The sequence below is a fragment of the Rhamphochromis longiceps genome, linkage group LG6, assembly GCF_057381845.1.
Source record: "Rhamphochromis longiceps isolate RC_006_pf linkage group LG6, R_longiceps_female_GT1.1, whole genome shotgun sequence".
NCBI classification, from domain to species: domain Eukaryota; kingdom Metazoa; phylum Chordata; class Actinopteri; order Cichliformes; family Cichlidae; genus Rhamphochromis; species Rhamphochromis longiceps.
In genome coordinates, this window is record NC_140562.1 from 32,886,935 (window position 1) to 32,910,476 (window position 23,542).

At 38.1% G+C, this 23,542-nt stretch overlaps 1 protein-coding gene across 2 annotated transcripts in view; it reads right to left on the bottom strand.

The window, feature by feature from the left end:
• Nucleotides 1-1,291: 1,291 nt before the first annotated feature.
• Nucleotides 1,292-23,542, bottom strand: part of helz (helicase with zinc finger) — a 49,406-nt gene continuing 27,155 nt past the window's right edge. Inside the window, exons 19-33 of one of the 2 annotated variants that reach the window (XM_085410297.1) lie at nt 22,070-22,188; nt 21,025-21,170; nt 18,861-19,008; nt 16,976-17,159; nt 15,635-15,863; nt 13,959-14,238; nt 9,781-9,826; nt 9,130-9,317; nt 8,669-8,870; nt 8,456-8,538; nt 7,784-8,297; nt 6,907-7,165; nt 6,043-6,700; nt 4,733-5,027; nt 1,292-4,588 (exon numbers count right to left, since the gene is read on the bottom strand). In XM_085410297.1, the coding sequence (XP_085266423.1) occupies nt 4,242-4,588; nt 4,733-5,027; nt 6,043-6,700; nt 6,907-7,165; nt 7,784-8,297; nt 8,456-8,538; nt 8,669-8,870; nt 9,130-9,317; nt 9,781-9,826; nt 13,959-14,238; nt 15,635-15,863; nt 16,976-17,159; nt 18,861-19,008; nt 21,025-21,170; nt 22,070-22,188 (3,698 nt within the window). In that variant the 3' untranslated portion in view covers nt 1,292-4,241. Of the gene's footprint in view, nt 4,589-4,732; nt 5,028-6,042; nt 6,701-6,906; nt 7,166-7,783; nt 8,298-8,451; nt 8,539-8,668; nt 8,871-9,129; nt 9,318-9,780; nt 9,827-13,958; nt 14,239-15,634; nt 15,864-16,975; nt 17,160-18,860; nt 19,009-21,024; nt 21,171-22,069; nt 22,189-23,542 lie in introns of both variants that reach the window. The other variant, XM_085410298.1, reaches the window with a different exon arrangement.

The following is a 23,542-nucleotide window of genomic DNA, read 5'->3' on the forward strand; positions in this document are numbered from 1 at the left end:
TGACTTTAAAGTTGTATTGTCACTCAAAAAAAAAAAAAAGATCCAGTGGTTTAAAATAGAGGCAGCTGTTGATGTGAACCTCCTGTACTTCTAGTGTTTTTTTCACTGAATGAGGCATGCAGTAACAACGTTTGGAATGCGTTAGATTTTGAGTGTGTTTGTTATATACTGCTTTATAGGTTTGTAATAAAAATTCAATCTTGAAATGCTGTGGAAAACTTATCTGGGACTGCGTTATTTAATGCAGTAAAGGTCCATCTGGACCCAGGTGGCACAACTACACAACAATTCAGAAGACAGAGAAACAGAACTCAAACAGTTTCAATAAAAACACTTTAATAGAGAAACAAATAAAAAGAAAACAAAAGAAAATAAACCTTTAAAACACAGTCAAAAATCCTTGAATCATAACCACCACCAACTGAAATGAAGAAGAGCAAAACAGATCTATCCATTGTTTTGTACCCACGAGTAAGGAACCAATGGGACTGAGAAGCTGGGAGGACCGGTGAGCCATTGATTCACTGCAGTGAGGGAAGAACAGAGGAGAGCCAACAGATAACGGGAAAAGATGGCGCTTATAGAAAGCTGAACACAGTGCTCTCTGCTGGCTGGGCAAAAAGTTGCTCCCATTCAGTGTGCCCCACACACACACACACACACACACACACACACACACACGATGGTTTCACTTTGTCCCCCCCCACTTAAATACACACCTCAGACTGTGATTTCTGGAAGGTGAAATCAAACTGTTAACCACACACACACACACACACACACACACACACACACACACACACACACACACACACACACACACACACACACACACAAGACAGTGCTTTTATTGTCTCCTTTCAAAAGAAAGACTCCTGACAGGGAGCTGTGAAAAAAGAAAAAGAAAAAAAAAGAAGAAATGAGCATTTCTTTAAAAAAAACAAACAAACAAACAAAAAGGCTTGATCTCCTCTGCTTCAAGACCAAAACTGTATCAATAGAAGTGGTGAAATATTAGTATTGCACAACTTCAGAGACCAGCCAGCGACTATTGTGTGGAAAACAGATCACCTAAACACAGTATTTTAAATTTAATACACACGAGGGAGCAACCTCAGCTTCACATCTGCCAACTAACTGCAGAAAGAAAAAAAAACAAACTAAACCAAAAAACCTAACATGACCATTACATATTTGATTCACACATTAGTAAAATAGTATAATAGATTTGTTGATAATGTCACAAGTTATTGTACACATCAAATAATATACCAAAATCTGACTCTGTAGGTTAAACAAAAAGCTTTTTTTTTTTTCTCTTCTTTTTTTTCCTCCATCGATAAATCAATACAAACTGGTAAAAACAGGGATAAAAACCAGCCAGATCATCTCAACATGCAAGAAAAGAAAAAGACTTCACATTTAAAAACAAATCCATTTTGATTGTTGTACAGCTTGGGAAGTGGTGAGAAAACAGGGAAGGACTAATCCAGCAACATGTACTTAAAAATACACATTGTACAGTGAAAGAAGTTGTAACAGCTGCAACACAATGTTTCCTCTGCCTAATAAGCCAGACACCATCTTTAAGAGAAAAACAAAAACAAACAAAACAACAACAAAAAAAACCAAACAAACAAAAAAAAAAGTTCCAAGATGTTGCAACTACCAACCGGGTTGTTGTTGTCCATTTCTAGAATTCTTTGTTTTGTGAATTTGCATAATTAAAAAGGGCATACCTCTTCTTTGAACAGCTTCTACAAAATTGAGGCGTTCCCAAAGTTCTTGTTTGTAAATACCTAGAAAATGCATATTTACAAGTATGTGTTCTCTGCAAAGTCAAAAAATCTGGACCTTTGAGCTAGAATGTGACAAAAATGAAACCATACCGTGTATGAAGCTCTCTGCTGAAAACAAAGTTATTAGCAGTGGGGTTCTGAGGAAGTGACCTTTAGAGAGATTTATGAGGGATTAACTACCATGTGGAAGCCAAGAAACAGCAGAACGATTTATTATTTTTAGCAAATTGCAGATGGGGCAGTGATGTGTTAACAATTCATGAATTACATGACAGGACTGAGCACTGGACCACTGTTGTCACTATTGCTTTGTCGCTTTTTTTTTTTTTTTTTTTGTTAAATAAAATAGGCAGATACAGTGTGCGAGCATCTTTTTATACTTCATTTCCACATGTCTCAAATCAGCTGGGTTTCAAGTAAAATTCATGTGCACGTACGTGTGTCTTCCTGTTGTGTGTCAACTCCTTTTGAGTAACTCAGCGGCATGATTCATCCTGTAATTTATTAAGGTGTTACAAATATAGAAAAATGTTGTCGTAGTGAAATGCAAAGCACGAGCAGAGCAATTTCAGTTAGATTAAAGAGAATGAAACGTGTCTACTGCAGTAGCGTTAATATATCTAATCTGAATAAAAAGGTTCTGTGAACCACGAGGAGCAAACCCAATATTTCCGATTCATTCTTTATATTCACACCCTACAAGCAAAACAGTCAAAGGTTTCTGAACAGCGAGTTCTATGTTACTCTTCATTCAGCAGTTTTAAAAGGTTGATATTACATACTCTGAATTTCCAAAATACCCAGCTCATGGAAAAGCTGCTGACTTTGAGCAGGACTGGAAATGATCAATGACCAATGTTTGCGACAAAACAACAAAAGATGTAAGTAATATTTATTCCTAAGGACTTCAAAACCTTTGGACATTCTGGCCTAAAACTAAGTGGCAAGAAACTGGCAAATCATCTGAGATCAGGTTAACATAACGGGTCTATCATCAACTTTGGGCAATTTTCTATTCATTGTTATTATAAAGAAAATAAAGAAGCATATATATATATATATATTAAAAAAAAGTTGTCACACCTACAACATTTCAGGGTGTTTACTCTTAAGTTCCAACATACGTAAGACCAATAATTTAGTGTGTTCAAAAACATCTGACTGCAATTCTAGATCTTCTCAGTTTGCCTGTTAGACACACTACTCTGACCTCACTGTCCTTTCTTCACTTACACAAGCCTTCAGAGTACTGCAACCTTTTCAAACAAAACAACACAATAAAAACAGAACTCTGCCCAATAGCAAAACACAAACAAACAAACCATTTCACTCCAGTAATTATACTGAAACAATGTCATACTGTTGGACAAGAGTTGCAAAGTAAGTCCACGATGCAATGACGGTCTTAAACAAAGAATAAAATAAAATAAAACCAACAACAACAAAGAATTCATGTAACTGCGTGTCAGCCACAAGCAAAGCAGTCTAGGATAATCTTATCACTGAAAAGGATGGTGTTCTCTGATCTTTAACGCAAAGAGAGGAGGAATGAAACAGTTGTTGCTGCTTTGATGTTGAAGCTGGTAAAAGCTAAAATATGCAATCGATATTTGTAATTTTCCCCCCATAAATAATCACATTTTCTACTAAAAATGACTGAAGATGATTCCCAGGTAAGGATGTCTAAGAATTAAAGATCAGAAGCTAAAAACAGGAAAAACAAAACGTTAAAACTCATATTGCAAATCTAGCATGATGCAGGAATTTAAGGACATGTCTGTGGCATACGATTCAGTCTTTTATTTTTTCTTTATATGTACATATTAGAGCAAAATTTATCTACTTCTATACACTGTTCCATGTAGTTTCTGTGTCAGTTGACCACTTAGCTTATGTCCATTACATCTACAGTAGTATGAAAATCAATAAGTAATGTCCACTCGAAACTGAGGAATAAAAAAATAATAAAAACATACTTATTTCGCAAAACAACTTCAATAAGGAAAAATACAAGCGGGAGCTAAGTGGTCAACCAACAGACACCATTGTTTTTGAGCTTTTTTTGTTTTTTTATGTTTGTTTTTTGCTTTTTTTTTTTTTTTTAGCATTACGTACATATACAAGTGTAGATAATATAAGTATATATTCATATATACATAATGAGTATGTATATATACCAGTAATGCATTCATTATATATACTTATTTTCTTCACAGATATGTGAAATAGGAGGGAAAAAATGACTGTTAAAAATAAAAAGTTTAAATGAAACAAAATGCATAAAACCAACCTACTGATAGAAACAACTTGTAAATGCACTTTGCACAATTTTTGTGTTTTTAGAAATGATTTTACCTTTTTTATAATTTTCTTTTTTATTTGTTTTTTTTTTGTTTGTTTTTTTAAATTATTACTTATTCACTTATGTGGGAGAAGTGACACTCATTTAAAATAGGAATAGTACCCATTGCTACCATTTGAACTTCCTATACTCAGCTCTTGTAGGAGGGAGAGGGGGTCGCTATTCTTCTTGACCTGTTCAGGCCGAACTGCCCGGGGCTTAGGTGGAGCGCGAAGAGCGCTCGCGTAGGACATGGTAGGCTGTTTGCCTAAATTTGGAGCCCCCTCGCTGGGCTCGGTGGGAGGCTGAGGCTGCTGCTGCTGCTTGTTGTTGGGCATGAGAGGAGGAAACTGATGCTGAAGGGAGTTGAGGGAGTGTGGATGTGTCTGCTGTGTTCCTGTGGCTTCTGCCTTTGCATGCTCCTCTGCCTGACGAAGGGCCTTGGAAGCTGTCATATGGGAAGGCAGCCAAAGGTTATGAGAGGTGAATGAGACACGGACACAGAATTTAGCATATATAATAAACAACTATCTCAAAACAATCCAAATAATCAAGTGAAGAGGAAATTGGGCTTGAAAACAGAAAGATTTACCTAGAAGGTCCCGATGCTGAGCGAGCGTGCCGGCTCCGTTACATGGAATGTTCTGAAACGGACCCGGACCGCCTCCATTACTTGGCCAGAGGTGGTCATGTGAAGGATAGCTGTAGGGGGCGTGTGGGTGTTGATGATGCTGTATGTGAGGATGAGGGTGGTCCTGGGTATCTGATGCACAAGGCTGGGATTGCTGTGACAGGGTATTGTGGGTGTTGGCTGGAGATGATTCATCTGGGTAGGTGGACGAGATACGGCGCTGATAAAGAGGCCGCCCTGGACCTCTGGGTTCATACTGTAAACACAGATACAAAAACAAGGTCAGAAGGTGATATATAGTGACTACAAAGAGTATTCAATTGGTTTAAATTCCCAGTGACTGACAACAAAGTGAATGTATGCTCTCAGTGTTGTAATAAGAGAGAACAACCTTTTCCAGACCTTGCTTAGTTTAGCTACTTCTTGTAGAACAGCATTACAGTAACACATCTTCCATATTGATTTTTATTTTAATTTGTTTGTAAGTTAAAATTTGGGTGACTTAAAAACAAAACTTTAAGCCCACAATTATCCACCATTGTCTGTTGGTGTATTATAATCCGGGGCTGTTTGAAATCCCTACTTTAAGAAAGCAGCGAGCAGTAAGAGTGAAACAGCGTTTCAGTTAATAACTTGATTTGGCTGAATACTGGCTTACCATTAATATGACCATATGGTTAATTAGCATTACATAATGTTCTTACTAATTAATTTCCCAAATAGTGTTATTTATGATATTTACACCAAGCAACAACCTCTGGTACTTCAAGTTTGAGTGTATCCTTAAAGACTCCCATGTTAAAATGCTTAGAGCCTGAGGCAATACAATTTTTTTTCTTCTCTAGGCATTAACTCATTCACTGCCATTGACGTCTATAGCCGTCAATTGCAGTGAATGAGTCAATGGGTTTAACTCATTCACTGCCAATGGCTGGCAGTGAATGAGTTAATTTCCAACATTAAAACAACTGCACAGATTTTCGTTTAATAAGTCATCTATCTGGATACTAGAAGTTGGAGTAGGACTGATCTGATGACAAGTGATCTGACAGAAGCAGCTGTAGCCCCACAGCTGTCTGCTGGGCATCACTGCCCATAATTGGAGTAACTGGATGAACGGGATCTTTGTGCCTTCACTTTTAGCTGTGCCCCCTTAACTTTGTTGCTTTGGACGAATAACCTTAGCATAGAGATGCTACTTCAGGCAGTTCAGACTCATTGCTAATTTCACTGAAATATTATTGAATACCACATTAATGAAGAGCCCTTACCTCATCTACATTGTGATGTGCTGTGGCTGCTGATGTTCTGGGGGATAATGGGTGGTAGGGCTCCTGATCTGGACCTTGATTTTGTTGTTGTTGTTGCTGCTGTTGTTGCTGCTGCTGCTGTTGTTGTTGCTGCTGCTGCTGCTGGTGGTGCTGATGGTGAAGCTGCATCAGGTGAACCTGCTCCTGCCTGCTAGGGTGAGCCATGATGGGCAGTCCATAAGGAAGGCCGTGGCCCTGATTCCCCATCAGAGGGTTCTGCTGTGGTGGGCTCACTGATGTAGCTCCACCATGGGGCCACTGGGCCTCTTGCAGAAGGTATTTGACCTGGGCAGGAGGGGGGCTGGCAGATTGAGCTGGTGGCTGATGTGGAAAGCTACCAGTATTGTACAGGGGATTCCCTGGGTGCTGCTGCAGACCTTGGCTGTTAAGAAGGTTTTCATTCAGTAGATCCCGACCTGTGTCATGGGGGTAGAGTCCTGATGGAAAAGGGCCAGCTTGATTGGAAATGGCACCTAAAGAGGATGAAGGGTCACCCGAGCCACGGGGCTGGGACTGGCGATACTGGAGGAGGCGAGACTGAGGTGGGGGCTGCATCTCAACTGCTTCCCTGGGCTCTGGCTGTTCCTGTGGAGCCATCTCTCTCAAGAGACCTGGATACCTAGAAATGAAAATTGTTTACTTTTTTTTTATTTTTTTGAACTATGTATTTTGTTTTAAAACAAAAGAAAAAAAAAACTAAATTGTGCTTAACATATGATATAAAAAAAAAAGTACAAGTCCAATATTTAACCTATAATATTTCTATGAGATCAAGTTAGTAGACCATTACAGATGACTATAAAACATACTAGTGCCCAGTCTAACCTGCTGAAAGTTGGCCCGGTCGAGGCAGAAGGAACAGCTTCATCATCCAGATTGGAACTAAGGCCCCAGTTACCTGCCCGAAGCAGCTGATGGGGAAAGCGAGCCATGTTGGATTGAGCAAGGTGGGCAAGCTGTTGGGGCAGAGGAAAGGCAACACTGGCCTGGATGAAAGGGCTTGCTGCCTCCCCCCACTGGCCCAGCCTAGCTGCCTGCTGCTGCTGCTGGCTAAGGGCCTCTAGAGCCAAGGGTCCCTGAAGATCTGAAAGGGCAATGGTCTGGTTAGTTTTTGGAGTCATTCATGTATTCTGCATAATTATATGAGCTGCAGGGTTAGTATACACAGCATGGTTAAGAATACCTTTAAGTAGATTCTCTATGAATAAATATTCAATATATTAAATGTACTGCAAAATCAAATATTTACCCTTTCATATTTTTAAACATATGAAAGCTGCACATTCTAATCCAAAAAAGGAATGTGAAATTTGACTATTTGACAAACAATCTCCTAACATCTCAACCATGGAGATTGTTGCTTTAAAAGTTCAGAGAAAGTTTTCTTTGAGGAGAACAGAACCAGTCTGATTGAACGTGCAAGCACCTTTCAATCCTGAGCAGGATACTATACAAACTTCAACATCTGCATAAGCAGAACAATCTCTGAATACATGACTACCAAGTTCAGAATCTCTTGAAAAAATGTCTATATGAAAATAAAGAGATGAATTAAATCCCCCAGACTCAAATTAAATGAAAATTCTAAGTAGAAATAATAAGATGCTAATTTTCCATCATCATCAGATTCAGCTCCCTCCTTTGTAACACAATTCATTAGCTAACTAAAATTAAATTACTAGTAAATATAGTGTTTACTCACCCAAACCATCTCCTGGGTTTCCATCCTGTCCCTCATCCCCAAAGCTGCTGACCCTGTTATGCTGTGACAGGCCTGAGTGGTGGCCTCCTGGGTGGCCCATTGGAGTCCTAACAGAGCTACTCATCTCCTCTACTCCTCCAGAGTCTGGCCCATTCAAAGTCGGGGACTGGACAGGTCTGTGAGTTGGTATAGGGCCACTGAAAAAAGACGCATTATGGCTTCCACCAGTGTAGGCAGGACTGAGCTGCTGTTGCTGCTGCTGATTTTGCTGGGCCATCCCTGGGTGTTGAGGCTGGCTAACCCGATAAGGAAGCCTAGTGACTGAATACTGCTGGGGGAAGGTTCTTCCACTGATTGGATTTGAAGGAAAGGGTGTACTAGGTGGCGCAAGTTGGAAATTAAGAGGTCTTTGGGCAGCTGAGGGGTCTTTTCGGTGGAGCAGAGGATTGGGAAATCCAACTAGGCTTTCTGTCTGTGAATCCAGACTTCGACTTTGGCCTGAGTCTAAATCTCCCTAGACAAAAAAAAGGATAAACACTGGTATAAAAACACCATAAGTTGTACAAGGAATTTATCACTGCTTTTGCAAAATATGTTTTGGGTTTGGGTACAAATAAAACGGACAAATTACTTTTAACCCAAAAAAGAAACATTTAAATGTCAACAACTTGCCTGTTTTTCCTTCATGTCTGTGTTTTTTCTTTCTGGTGTCTGAAGATGATTCTGCTCTGACTTTGAACATCCTTCTAATTTACCTAAGACGTCAAAAACAAAACAAATTAAAAAGACTTACACTGCCATTTCCACATTGCTAGATGAAGGCATAAAATTGGATTAGAGTTTTTAACTGATCTCTTGATTTAGAAATAGAAAGTCAAGGCAAACCATTTCTGATGGGGTCAGAAGGCTCTTTGTCTGGGCTCGGCTGGGCTAGTCCTAGAGGAGAGGGGTGTGCTACCCCACTATAAGGAATGGGGGAGCCTCTATTTGGTGGCTGCAGCAGATTAAAGTTGTAAGCCATGGCTGCTGGATGACCCATGATGCGAGGGTCCACAGCAAAGCGATTCTGGTAACCTGGCCAGGGCAACTTAGGGAGAAGGAAAATAAATACATTTCAATAAAATGTTTTCCTGTGGTACACAGAAATCAGGCAGGGGAGCTATTGTTATTTTTAATACTATCATTGTGACCATAATAACTGATCAACTTATTTGAAATAGTAAGGACATACATTTACAGATATCTGCAGTGTGTTTTTTTGACACTTTTCTAAAAGAAGCAAACAGTTTTATAGGTTCCTTTTTAAAATACAATATTACACACACACACCACACCAGTGAACTTACATGCAGGGGCATGGGCATGACCATGTTTCCACCATATACAGCTGGAACGTAGAGGATACTGGCACCTGTATGCGGATCTATCCTCTGCACAGGACTAGGTGACTTGCCCATACCAGCTGGTGTGCCACCCAAAGGTGGTGTGAATGCCCGAATAGGGTTCCCCATCAACACTGCTGGGTTTGGTTGGACTGCAAAGAAGTAAAATTGGTAAATTACTTTACTCTTATGACATTATTGTTGTCAGATTCAAAAGTAAATCTGTAGTAATAATAATAATAATATTAAGTAAATCTGTGGGAGCATTTCTTAAATAATATTCATTTTCTAGATTCTGGTTCTAAATTATAGCTATTTAGGCTTAAACAAAGACAGTGCTTAACAAGTTTATTATATCACCTGTCACTATAACAGAAAAAATGATTTAGAAAGCTGTCAAATATGGGTTTACAATTCACATTTATATTGTTATTTAGTAGGCAAATAACAAGCATTGTTATACTTAAACTTGTGCCAGCCTTTTTTCTTTTGCGGTCCTTTGTCCCTTCACTAACCACAACTGACACAGTTAGTTTTGTGTTATTGTCTTTCTGTTTCCTTGCTGTTCTGGTAAGATAATATTTAGAAAATCAAGAGCAGAAAGGCTATACTCACCATATCCTTCAGGTGGGAGATGCTCTGTGTGGTTTGCATGTTTACCCTGCAAGACAATCAGTAACAAAGGTTAAGAGTCTGAATGTGCCAAAAGAAAATTATTCTCACATCACATTGGTAGAAAACAAACAGAATGGAGAATGAGAATTATTATTGCTATTAATGTAATCAGTAATGCAACAGAAATAGTAGATGACTGTGGGTTAGCTTACTTAAAGGAGGAAGATGCTAACAGCAATTCAGTGTGATTTGCTATGATGGTCTTAGATAGACATGATATACAAGGGAAATGACTAGTCATCATAATACAAGGAAAACACTAAAGCGAAGCACAAGCAATTTTGACAGTTATAATAAAAATAAATGTATAATTCAGAACATTACAGAAGCTACGCTGAAATAACATTGTGAAAAGAGCAAAAGTGCCAACTGAAATATGGAGTTTAGCGCACACACAGTCTGCCAAAGCCTTTTTCATTCAGTCTTGCTGTGTTAACCACAGCAAAGCCAATGTTTATGGGTATTTATGGATCTCTAAAATATGTCCACACTTGTGTTGTAGCTAGGCTGCCAGCTTGCGCAGAGAAGCAGCTAAACCAAACCATAATAAACTACAGGAGAGATATCTAATATATTTATTCCACTCAAATGGTTTAACGCGGCAATGGAATGTAAAATGCAGACTTGGCAGAACTGAGTCATATTACAACAGCACAGCAAATGTGAAAATTCTGTATAGCGTAAGCAGGATCCCTTTCTTAAAACAGACTAGAGTCTGACATGTGATAGCAAAGCAGCTTCCCCTGTCACGGTTTCATTGTGCAACATCAACTGAGCAATGCCAGACACTGGATTGAAACTGGTGCCTATAGTCTAGCAGGGCAGTTATTTGATCCAATCACAGATTCACTGCTGCAAAATGTTCTCTGGAACTAGGTGTTAAACATGATATCTTGTACAATAATTTTCCCAGATTGCAGGAGTCTGCTGAGAATGAAAAGGGACCACTGATGAACATTTACTGGCTTCATCCAGAAGACTGAAATTAGATCATGTAACCTAATGTTCTCTTAGTTCTGACAAAAGGTAAACAAAAAGTTTGTTAGCTTAAAGCTTCATTAGTGACAATAGCACAATCCATCTGTCAGTACAGGGGCAGTGTGCTGTACTGTGAAATCCTAGGTATACCGGCGGGGCATGCAAGAAAGACTGAAAAGGAGGAATTTTCCAAGAAATGTCCGACATAAACATATTTTTAGTAAGGGAATTAACATGGGGCAAATTTGAGCACAACTATCAGTCTTGCACACTTGCAGAAAAACACCATCTGCATCAGAAAACAGCAATCTGAAGTTCAGTGAAGCATACAGTATGTCTCTGGCAAAATGGATGCCCAACAATGCTTCAGTTTTAAATGATTTTAACCACAATGTACTTTACAGTTTTCTGTGTTCATTGATGCATGCTGATAAACATCAACCAAGAGTGGATTTTTTTTCCCCACACAATAATCAAACTGTGGAAATGTGCTCTGTAGCTTTCAGACTTGAATCCTAACAACACTACAACAGTCAGGAGGTTAAGTTTTAGAAAAATACTGATCATCAGCAACGGATGTTAAAATGATGCACTGAAGCAGTCGAATACAAGCCAACATCAGAATCCACTGCAGGGCATACTGTCATTATGAAATAAATTAGAACGATATGTGTAGCGTCTACACTGTGTACAAAGACACCAGAAAAAAAGATTTGACCTTTTAATGAAACTCAAACTGTGCATAAATACATATAGAATATTTAGCACATTCTGCATAATGGTGTAATTGCAAATGTTTATCTGCATATTTAGCATAGTTGTAAGTATGACTGTGCAAATAGAAGTGTGCGAGTCTGTAAAGCTGGCTGCTACTGCGGAGCTCCAGCTCATTAGGCCCAGTGGGTGATGGCAGCAGGTTGTCAGCAGTGGTGATTTCGTTAACCTTTACCTCAGTGCAGACACAGAGGCGAGGCAGACATTTCATCCTGACCTAAACAATTAACAGATCTTCTGCCAAACAGGTTATGCTAATATTCTGTTTGGAATAAAAGGACTGGTCATAAAATTATTTCCTGTGGTGAAAATGAAACTGAGTCATCTGTTCAGATATTTGATTTGCATCCACATATGGAAAGCTTTTATAAGTTTTATTCTATAAAAGTAGGTAGCACTCAATTTATTTCTGATAATTTGCTTTCTATTTTGATAAACCAGTGTGTTCTTACCTAACATGAATATTGGATTAGCATTAAAAAAAAAAAAATTCTACACCATTTAAGATTCTTCTTACGCAAATGGGTCCTAAAAACCTGTCAACACCCTAGGCCCTCTGAGACAAACAATAACACATATATAGTATAAACAATTAGCTTTCAAATATCACTATACAGTGTATTATTAATATGACAACAAATAACATAATATAAAAAATATAAATAAATAAATAAATGTGACAAAATAATAATTATTTCTGCATGCATATTAGGTTAAAAAATAGTCAGTGGAAGAAAAATCCAACTGAGCCAATTTTTTTTTTTGTAATTTTGTATTTAATTTTGTATGAGTGTTTAACTGTCTTTGTCAAAGGGTAGCTGCTTGTGGGGTCTCGCTTTAGGGCTTCGTAGGTATTGTTGTCACTGAGGAGAGTAGTGATCTTTGTATGGTAATCTGTAGTGTTTAGGACCACGGTGCATCTTCCCTTATCAGCTGGTAAAACAGTGATGTTGTGGTCTTTGCTCAGGGAAGCGACGGCCTTCTTTTCCTGTATTGTGAGGTTGGATGGAGGGACTTTGGCACTGGAGAGCGTGGCTGAGACTTTCATCCTGATTTGCTCTGCTTCTGTCTGTGATAATTTATTAATCCGTATGGCAGATTCTGTGGCTGTGATGAGGTCCACTATGGGCAACTGTTGTGGAGAAATGGCAAAATTGAGTCCTTTGGCTAATACTCTCTTTTCAGGTTCAGTGAGAATCCTGTCTGAAAAGTTCTTAACCCATTTCTCCTGACTGGCATCAGGTGTGTTTTCTTCTCTGGGTTGTGTAGGTTCGGGATGAGGAGTGTGTATTTTTGAAAGCAAGGTGTGAAATTTCCTGCGTTGTCTTTCTTTTCCTTTAGAGTGTTGGGCCCGCTGAGCCTTGTCCACAAACTTGTAAACCTCTTCTAAGATTGGAGAGGGTAGAAGGATTTCCAGTTCCTGCAGGGTCTGACTGATCTTGATCTGGAGGGCATCTATGGTGAAATGGACTTGTCTTATCCTTTCACTTAAAAGGTGATTTTGTGCTCTCTGTAGAATCAAGTCTGCTCTGTAACAACTCTGCTTTGTCTACATCTTAGGTTGAAACGGAGATGGTTCCTATAATCCGCTAGTTTCCTTGATTCCCTTTCATACTCCCGCACCAGTTGAAGGGTGTTCCTCCCAAAATGTATGGCAATATGTCTGTGAAGGTTCTCAGTCAATGACTACGATGACCTGGATGACTGAGAACCTTCACAGACATATTTAACTGTCTTTATTGCATTTTTTTTTAATCATCTTGAAGCCTACTTATGTTAAAGGTAGAGAGCCATAAATATGACAATGGGAATACACAGCAATATGCAGACAGTGATGGATGTCAATTTTCCACAAGCAAGGAAAAAAAACAAACAAAAAAACCCAAACAAACAAATTATGCTTCTCAGCTCAAATTCAGTCCTCTTAGACTTTGCTCTGTTTACCATGTCAAATGGTCACTGTGTTTCCAATGGTTGAGTTCAAAATCACTTCCAAGCAGGGAAGCGGGTTGTGTTACTATGACAATCAGCAGCTGCAGCACAAAAGTTTTATATCTCACCTCTCATCCAATGAGAGGATGACAGCAGAAACATCTTCAGGAAACTTCACAGACTACCACAGGTTTAGTTAATGTGAATTCTGACTATTTCTTTATTGATAAAGTAACTAAATTATGAACTTATTTAATTGACATGACACATTGGTGAAATTTGATAGGTGTCTGCATTTTCCTAAAGTGTTACCATTTCAGCTCTGTTTATAACAACCATCAGCATTATCATTATTATTCAAACTACTTATGAAAAAAATAGAAATGCAGTATTTTTTCTTTCCATTTTGCCCTCCACACTGAAAAACACCTTACCTTAGGAGGTGACTGTTGCTGCTGCTGGGGGCCCTGCTTGTTGGAGGCTGGCTGTGCATGCTGAGAATGTGGATGATGGTGGGGATGGAGGGCCTGTGAAGACGAATGGTGTCCTTGCATGGGCCTAAGGGCACGAGGGATGAACTCTGGAGCCAATGGGTTGAGGACATAGGTCTTTTTGAGCTCCAGGGCCTCCAGCTGAGCCTTAATCTGCTCGAAGGTGATGCCATGTAGGCTCGAGTTTTCATGGCAAATGGAAATAAAGTGCTCCCAGAATTTTCTGGAAGTGGGCAAAAACAAAAACAAAAAATGTTGAAGATTTTCTTCTAGTCTCTGGTATTGTTTCTTATTTGAATTGAGTGTTTAATGGATTATCATTTGAATTTTTTTGCCTGCCAGTGTTACAAATGACTTGGGGGATAAACATAAAATATCACAACTATTTATAGCAAAGAGGCATGTGCACAGTGCAGAAAAACTAGAGGGAAGAAGGAAAACGAGGAAAAGGAAAAATCTTTCTAAAGCATTGTGTACTTTATTTAGAACACAATGCTTTCCATTGGTATGATTAAAACAAACAACAGCTGTCTATAAAAGATGGCTAACAAACTAATAGAAAAACCCTAAACCCTTGAACTGTGAGGAACCTGGTGGCGCTGTTATACTGTCGTTGGCATTTTGCTGGCACGGCTTGAGGCAACTTCTCACTTAATGTTAAGAGTCATTGTAAACCCCCTAAAAACCTACTAAAAGCATTTTGAGCCGTTTTCTCCTTTAATTTGTCATCTGACTTTAGTTCTCTTCTGTCCTGAAATGTGCAGTCAAAAGAATGTGGCGATATAAGACATTTACATTTCAAAAACAAACTTTTGTGCTGTAGGAGTAGCTGTATCATTAGCAGTCAAGTAGGTGTCAACATTAGGATAAAATGGGAACTGCTATGAGGGAAATGTTGGGCAGGCTATCGATTGTGTCCTAATCTGATTAAATGATGAGTAAGTAACCCTTTAAAAGAAAAAATAGAAAAGGAAAATGGTACTTATTCTGCCAACTGTGCAGACTGTATTTTTTCAGCTCTCATTAGGAAGAAAGAAGTGCAGAGTTTTTGTTGCCGTTTGTGAACTGAGTGGCAATCAGAAAATATTTTTAAAACTACAACACCTTGCAGGTAGAGGCAATCATTTAACCTGTTCAGTTAATAAAAATATATAAATATTGAATAACAGCTTGGCTGGCTACTACACTGACTTAGACATTTTGTTTGCATAATAGCATAAACAAAACATAAGCAAAGACAAACTACAGCTGCTATGGAGACAGCTGCGGAGGTGGGTTAAAAAGATTCAAATAGTACAGAGAGGATCTGGCAGCTAGTAGTGACCCAATTATGGTTTATCAGAGTACGCCATTGCTCTCTCTGTGGTGAAAAATAAGCAGATATTCAAACGTGAACAAACTCGACACTTAACAACTTTTATGCACTTAATTTATCTGACTATCAAACTATCTACCAAATGATCAACTCCTAAACCATTAATATAGTAGTTTTAATTAAACCTGAAACTTTGCATTTCAATCAAACCTTGGCAGTCTGATTTAAAATGCACTGTGCTGGTGTATACAGACAAAATTATTAGTAACCAACAATATGAAAATATTAATTAGGCTATATTTACCTGCAACGCCCAACAGAACATAGCGCGATGGGATCTCCCACAACTGCAACCAAGGACTGGGCTCTGGTGATGGCTGTATTCAACAGCTTGTAGTTGGACAGGAAACCATAGTCAAGGTCCTCTGTTGAGTCCTCAACCAGCTGCTCTTTGCGCTTGATGGCCGTTTGCTTGTGCTTGCAGGTATGCCGTGTACGCACCGTACTAAGGAACAGCACCCGGAACTGTTTGCCTGCAAATATTTTTTTAAATAAAACATTTTTAAGCCCTCTTAAAAAAAAAAAAAAAAAAAAAAAAAAATGCTAAACTCAGAAATCTTAAGAACAGAGATCTTTGGAAAATTCTAAAAAGATTTATTTAAAAAGATATGTTAGCAAGACATAACAGTATGACAACAGAAAATATTACAAACAAAAAAAGTAACCCATTTGAAATCAAAATAATTATTAGAAGAAGATTTTAGGAACTTGCTATTCTCCATTTCAATTTAACTTTTCTCTTTCACTATCAAAAAAACAAAACAAAAAACCCCAACAAAACACAGAAAAGGAGAAAAAAGGCAAAACTTCATAGCTTACAAGACCTTGCCGAAGACAACCAACTATCAACAATCAACTAAAGTTGTGGCCGAATAAATTTCTCCAGTAGCTTATGTGACATTTATTATATTACTGGAACCTGAATGAATGGTAATTACCGTGTTTATAAATGTTTATTAATAAGTATACCTGTATTGCCTGTTGAAAGAAACTATTGAAAAACATTACGTAAATCTGTTAAATTCAACTACTAACCACTAACTCGAGTTTTTTTCCGTGTCCATGTGTTTCATGTATGATTAATGAGGGAGCTAATGACCTGTGGAAAGCAGCTGAATGTGATACAAATGAAAGCTGCGTGAGACCGACACAGAAAAGAGACTTGGGGAAAAAAAGACTTATTGTACAAATCATATTATGAAATCTTCTTGATTTCATAATGTGAGACACAATATGAATACATTCGAGCTACACCCAAGATTGAAGGCATTTGTTTAGTTTGTCTCCTTCATTTTAAGCAACATTTCAAAGAGAAAAATAGGAGACAACCTTCACAGAATCAAGCATTTCTGCTTAGGGATTTATGCTCTGAACTTGTTTATATTGTTTGTCTTTTCGAATGCCTTACCATAGATATCTTTAATTACGATGATGTTTTAACACTTGCTAACATAGAATACTACCAAAGCCATCCTAAAATATCAGCTCATTAATTTAAGATATTTTCTTTTTACTCATAGAGATGTATCACCTTAACACATGACACACAAAGCACAGGATGTGCTAGTAAATATTTGTTCCTCACCTTGGACATTGAGCACTCTTTCCACGCTGACCTCAGGCATTCTCTTCTTCCGTAGCTCAGCACGAATGCGGAACACCTGGTCAGCATATGGTGACACCACCCCAATGCTGCCTTCATCCAGCTTCCCCCAGGCCACTGGCCACTTTTTGCGCAACTCCTCCACCCGTTCCACGATCTCAAATACCTTTGGAGAGACAATCAAGACATTTGGATTTAGGGTCTTCTTTAAACAACTTTTTAAATAAAAATGTATCCCACTTACAAAATAAACATACATAAGTGTTATAACATAGCTGTAACTGTAAAAACTAAACACAGGCTTGCAAAACAATTAATATTCATTTAAAAATACAATTTTAACATGAAGCATCAGTCCTGACAAATAAATAAATAATAAAAAGTAAAATGTTAAATAACTGGACTGAGCTATATTCTCCAACACCTTCACGACTGATCTTTTCTACAACCACTCTAAGGTGATGCTACCTGACAATACTGATCTGGACTCATGCCTAATGAAATGCTTAAAAATCTCCTTTTTTAAGTTAGCCCAACTACCATGGCTGAGGTGTGCCTTCTTGGTAAAACTGTGATTCAGTTATATACAATCCAAACTTAAATTTTAAGGAAATGAGACTCCAAAGCAACAGAAAAGAAACCAAACATTCACGATAAAACCATAACTGTGACAGTTTGCTGTGTCTGCAGCATTTTGAAGACCCCATGAAATGTGTATTTAAAAATGTTGTTTAAAAAAAATAAACTATTGGATAGATATTGCCACATCTTTAAGTTTAAAAATTCCTACAACTGGCAAACTTTGATGGAAATAATTTTCAAGTTACAATTTTAGAATTAAGAATTCTGTTATTAAAGTTGAAGTGGTTGATTTTTCAATTTTCACTGAGCTTAGCCCTAAGGGTAGAGGCTTTGAACAGACTCTTGCACAACAGACATAAGATGTATGAGCGTGTTTTACTCAATGTATACTATTTCACCATGGGTACTATATCAAACAAACAGGAGGTAATTAATGTGGCATTGAGAACAAGAACGATCATTGCTTTAATTGCTTGGAGCATGACAATAAAGGCTTAGGGTCCACTGAAAACCTAAATAAGAACCCATCCAAAATTCGGACTCAGTAATTTATGCTTCATGTGTTTTAATGTAGTTCTAAGTTGGTATCACATTTGAGTTTATGGGTTTCATCTCAGGAATAAAAGGCAATGTGCGTGACAAATTGCAATGATTTGCCAAGGCAAAGACTGGTAACAACTTTAATTTCTATGTAATTCAAATACAGAATGTTGAGTGTATAGGTCCACATCTAACAATCATGCATAATTATGTCTCTGTAAAAATCAGACACTAGGCTAAAGTGCATTTTTTACTGCCAAAGATTACTCGACTTTTAGTTATTTTTGTATTGTATTATATTACTCTAACCAGCTAATGTGTGAAGTTGGCAACTATACTGGTAAGAAACCATTTCTTGATCTTTTATTTTAACTAATTTTTTTTTATCTCTGAATCTTAGAGTTTTTACAAAGCATCCTTTTTTGTAAACATGCTTTTGCACAAAGCTCAGTTACGGCACTCTGAGTTTAAATAGGTGGAGTTCAGGGGCCATAGTGAGTAGCAGTTTATATGTTTTAGAAGTGCATAGAGGCCAATACACAGCGAGTATAATTATACACATAAAACACAGGAAACTGGTTTAAATATGCTTTGGGTTGCATTTAGTACCAGTCCAGAGGGGGTCATTATGCCACTTATTTAACACCTTGAATTATTTAAACTGAACCACATTATTTCCATAAGATGTTAATAAGACCAAAAATATTTCTTGAAGGCTTTAGATGTACAAGTGCCCCGGCCATACCTCAGCATTGTTGTAGTAGGCAGTGCTATTCTTCTCCTGGACATCTTCTCCTCTTGCTGTGAAGAAGGTCAGAGGGTAGAAGTCCTTATGGGAGGGCTGCTTCCCACTTGCCATTAGCTTCCCATCATAGAACAATTCTGAAGTGTAGCTTTACGAAGGGAAGAAGAAAAGGAAAAATAAAAGAGTGACATGAATTTGGAGGACAATTGCTTGATCTTGGTAATTGTTTTTAATTTTTCAAATATATGTTCACAAAAACTGATATTAACGTGAACCACATGTCCCGCATATATGATTCATGCATTCCTTGAAATTAAGCTTTACTATAAGGATGGGTATTTGTTCACTTTTGTCATGATCGTCAAAACGTGTTTGGATCAAAATGGAGCAGTATTGAAACTCTACTGTGCCCAATGACAATACAAACTTGCCTTATGTACAGAGTATGCATGTTCATGGGTACAATGTGTATACTACCAGTACTAGTGACAACTTAAAGTATAAGTACCCTGAGGTACCCCTGAGCAAGGTACCGTCCCTACACACTGCTCCCCGGGCGCCTGCTTAGTGGGCTGCCCACTGCTTCACTGAGTGAATGGGTCAAATGCAGAGAAAAACAAGTAATTTCCCCATGGGGATCAATAAAGTATCCATTATTATTATTATTATTATTATTATTATTATTATTATAAAAATTAAACAAACATTTTGATGAGAGGTGATCCTTTAAGCTTCAAAGATGTACAATGAAGACAACTTAGTACTTGCTCTCTAATTGTCTGCCACTAGTATTGATTTCTAAAGTGATCCAGGGAGCATGAAGTTGGCATGAGGCTGTTTGTGATTTTATAGCAGCAACAGAGTTAAGCCCAATAGAAAGATGCCACTGCAGTGGAAACCCAAGCTCTCTATGATCAAAGAAGGATCACTGGCAGGCAAACCATGGTTAAACCAAGATTAAATTTATGTAAATGTGATCATCTACACATGTAGCTGTTTATGAGGTCCAATTTGAACAGTGAAGGAAAGCCATAATGGATGAAGACTGCTAGACCAAAGATCTGTAACTGAAAAAGGGTGGTAAAATGGACCAGGCCCAGAACATGGGAACGTGTAACTATGCTGCCCAAAATTGAGTCTCAAAAAGTGCAGGTGCAGTCTCTGTCAGTAGTTATGACTGTGTTGTAGAGCAGAAACTGACCAGTAGATCAGCTAACATAAATCTTAAGTTAAACTATTTTGGGATAATAAACAAGTACAACAAGAAGAAGTAAAGAGCTAAGTGGTCTGAAACCCAGATACACATATGTGGGCACAAGTTGGTCCTAGAATTCTTTCTACTGAATCGCTTTCAGATAAATGACGCTACCCCACTGTGCACCTGTGGAGTGATGTGACTGTGTATAGACACAGCCAAAGGGCATGGCTTAGACAGTTATTCCTTTTTTCCTTCAAACTATAATATCATGGATATCATGCTGTATTATGCTTAATAAGATGAATGAGGCACTATTCTGGCAACATACAACACTAAGCAGCAGACTTACCAATGGTAGCAAATGGTAGCAGAGCAGGTTTATTTTTCTGTAATGATGTCAGGCAGCAAGCCAATAATAAATAAATAACTGTGTACCTGTGTTGAGATGGGGGGTAGCAGTTCATTTTTAAGGTGTTACAGTAACACAACAGCAAGAAAAGACTGCAAGAATTTTGGTTATGGAGTTCCAGAAATGAGTTATTTTTCCATTTTGATGGCAGCCAAGAGTAATTAAAGTTGCAAAGGACAAATCCTTTTTACTGCAAGATGGAGCCACAGCAGGAGGACACAGCAATGGAGACAGATCACCAGCATGGCTGTGGAGAGCTTAACACTGAGCCAGCTAGCAGGTGAGTTGGTTCCCTGAGCAGCAACACAGTTAACTGTCTAGTTATCCACCTGCTGTCTAACATGGTCCCTTTGGATTGAGGAACAAACTTTTCGACTGGCCAAAGCCTTAATGTCTCAGTAATTAGCAAAAATCACCAGGTCAGTTTAACTGAGAAATTGCAGCACAAGTCAGCTTGTGTCTGACATATATTCACTCAGTAAAGCTTAAGACCCCATCCCTCTCAGCCTCTTCAGACAGTACTCAAGACAAGGTAGCAAGGGAAAGCAGGCACTTACTTGATGATAGCTTCATGAGAGCGGTAGTTCTCACAAAGGAGAATACGACAGGGGAATTCAGGGGGGTAGTGCTCATACAGTCGATCCAGCAGGGACACGTGCAGGTTGCGCTCCCGTGCAAACTCGCTGTACACAAATGGACTGAGCTGGAAATTGAAGGAGAGGACAAAAAGGAAAAAAAAAGATGTAGTAGTAGTGAAGGAAAGCTATGGTAGTTATAAAATTACACCCAAGATATTTCACACTTCCCCTTCATTATTTTTCCTCTTTAATGAAGTCCATCAAAGCTTTTCCGTGTTGACCAAATATCTAAATAAATCTTTTGTTATTGGCAAGTGACATTTTACTGCTGACAGTCAGTGAAATTGTATACAGTGTTTGATTGTAATGTAAATTAATGATGATGATAACTTTCTGTAGTGATCTATACAGGACAGGAAAGTCGACAGAAGAAAGCTGAGTGTGACTGGGAAAGAAACATATGGATGCATTGGTGGACACTGCGTCTTAATACTGTTTTTCTTTCCTCCAAGAAATAGAGAGATCAAGTAATTTAAGCACAACTCATGCTGCATCTTCATCCACTTCACTACCGGTAATCCTGTGCACCGTCTTAAAACCAGCAGACGAGGAAATTAGGTTTTAATTCCTTGTGTTGGCTTAGAAAGCTTGACTGACATGAGTTTATATTTTGTTTTTTGTGGTTGAAGTGGTCTCTAAAACCACAGAGCCACAGTAGCTGCTGCCTGTTCCTTTGTTTTCTGAAGTAGGTCAGATAAGAACCTAATAATAAGCAAAGTGCAAAATGGTATTACTATTCCTTGATGTCCCAGCTACCATCTGTAGTTTGTTCCATCTCCTTAAGTGTTTTGACTTTGGGCTAAAGAAAAACCTCTTCAAGCATTTGAGACCCCAAGACACTATAATGTAGTTGTTGTTATTATATAGCAATTCACAAAGCAGTATAGATACAGTTAGTCTTTAAAAAGGGCCACTTTTGAGGCTTCTACAAGCTCAAAGTTGAATTCTTACTGTCTTTGTTTACCTGCATGTGGTCTCCGGCCAGCACGATGCGGGTTGTCTTGCTAGCTAGAGCAAAAGGCATGATGGTTTCACACTCCATGGCCTGGGCCGCTTCATCCAATAGGATATGAGTGAACAAACCTATCAAAACAGACAAGACACAAATATCTATTCACCTGTACATATATTACAATTTCACTGCTTCAAAATTGCTCTTTATTCCCACTTATTACGATATACTTTTCTAATAAGAGCATAAAGGTGAAGAACTTGCAGCATTGACCTTTCTCGTTGAGTGGAAAAGTGGACACACATCAAGTCAACACTGTCAACAGTTCTAGGCTAATGTTGATCTTAAATAAAATGTTTATCTTTGGTTTTCTGTTGACTCCATTACTTATTAATTTAAAAAAATCTTACATCAATAAAATCTTACAAATTTGTCACACAGAAACAACAAACATTCATGCTCTACGACCAAACAGTTTTTTTGTTTGTTTGTTTTTTAAATCTCTCTCACACACTCTTCATTGGTGTCCTTTATATTTTTTTTCTCCCATTGTTTTAACCAGTCTTACAACTTAAAGGCAGGGTTCCGTGCACATACAAATGACTGAACTTTTAGTCTAACCCTGCCTTAAAAAGCTCTAACAGAGGTCGGCAGAATGAGGGGAGAGGGATAAAACAGCATGGCAAATGAGTGCTAGAACAAGGAGCAAGGAAGAGAGGCTGAAAAACAACCAGCAAACATCCTCTAAAGCTACACTATTTCCACAGAAAAGGACATGCAGATATGAAATTTGACAGTGGGAAATAAAAAAAACTGACAAAAAAGTAAACAAACAACAACAAAGAAAAAGGGCCTGGCAAGAAAAGAAGTGGAGCAGTTTAATTTGAAGCAACATTCAATCCTTAGTATCAGCCTTTGAAAATGCAAAAAGCCTGCAAAATATTTTTTGCAGGCTTTTTCCCCCCCCAACTACAAAGCCTGAAACCAGTGTTATCGCCTTTAACGCTGTATGCACTTCACTGAAGCATAGGCTGGCACTGTTCCCTGCAGTGATCCTGATAAAATGGTAAACATTTTGATACAACAGTCCATGCACTGCACACAGAAATTGAATAAGTAGGTTTATACAAAGTATAACTGAGAAATGTCCCATCAGAATTATAAAGTCTATATCTTGTAATGTTTCCCTTATTTTCAGTTAATAAAGGGAAAAATGCTTGTTGCAGAGGTTACAAATATTCTAAATAACTACATGTAACTGTGCGTTAAACAATACACATAAATAGTCTCTGGCTTGGCTTTTCAATAATTAATTTAAAATATGAATTTGGATGCATCATAGCAAAGTTTCAGTGTTTCACTATGCAGAGAGCAAAATGTTAGTGAAAACAACTTTAGAAAGTGTTGCTAAATTTTCATTTTTCCTTGAAATTTTCCTCTTATTTGCTATAAACTGACCGTGCGAGTCCTACAACATCATCTGTA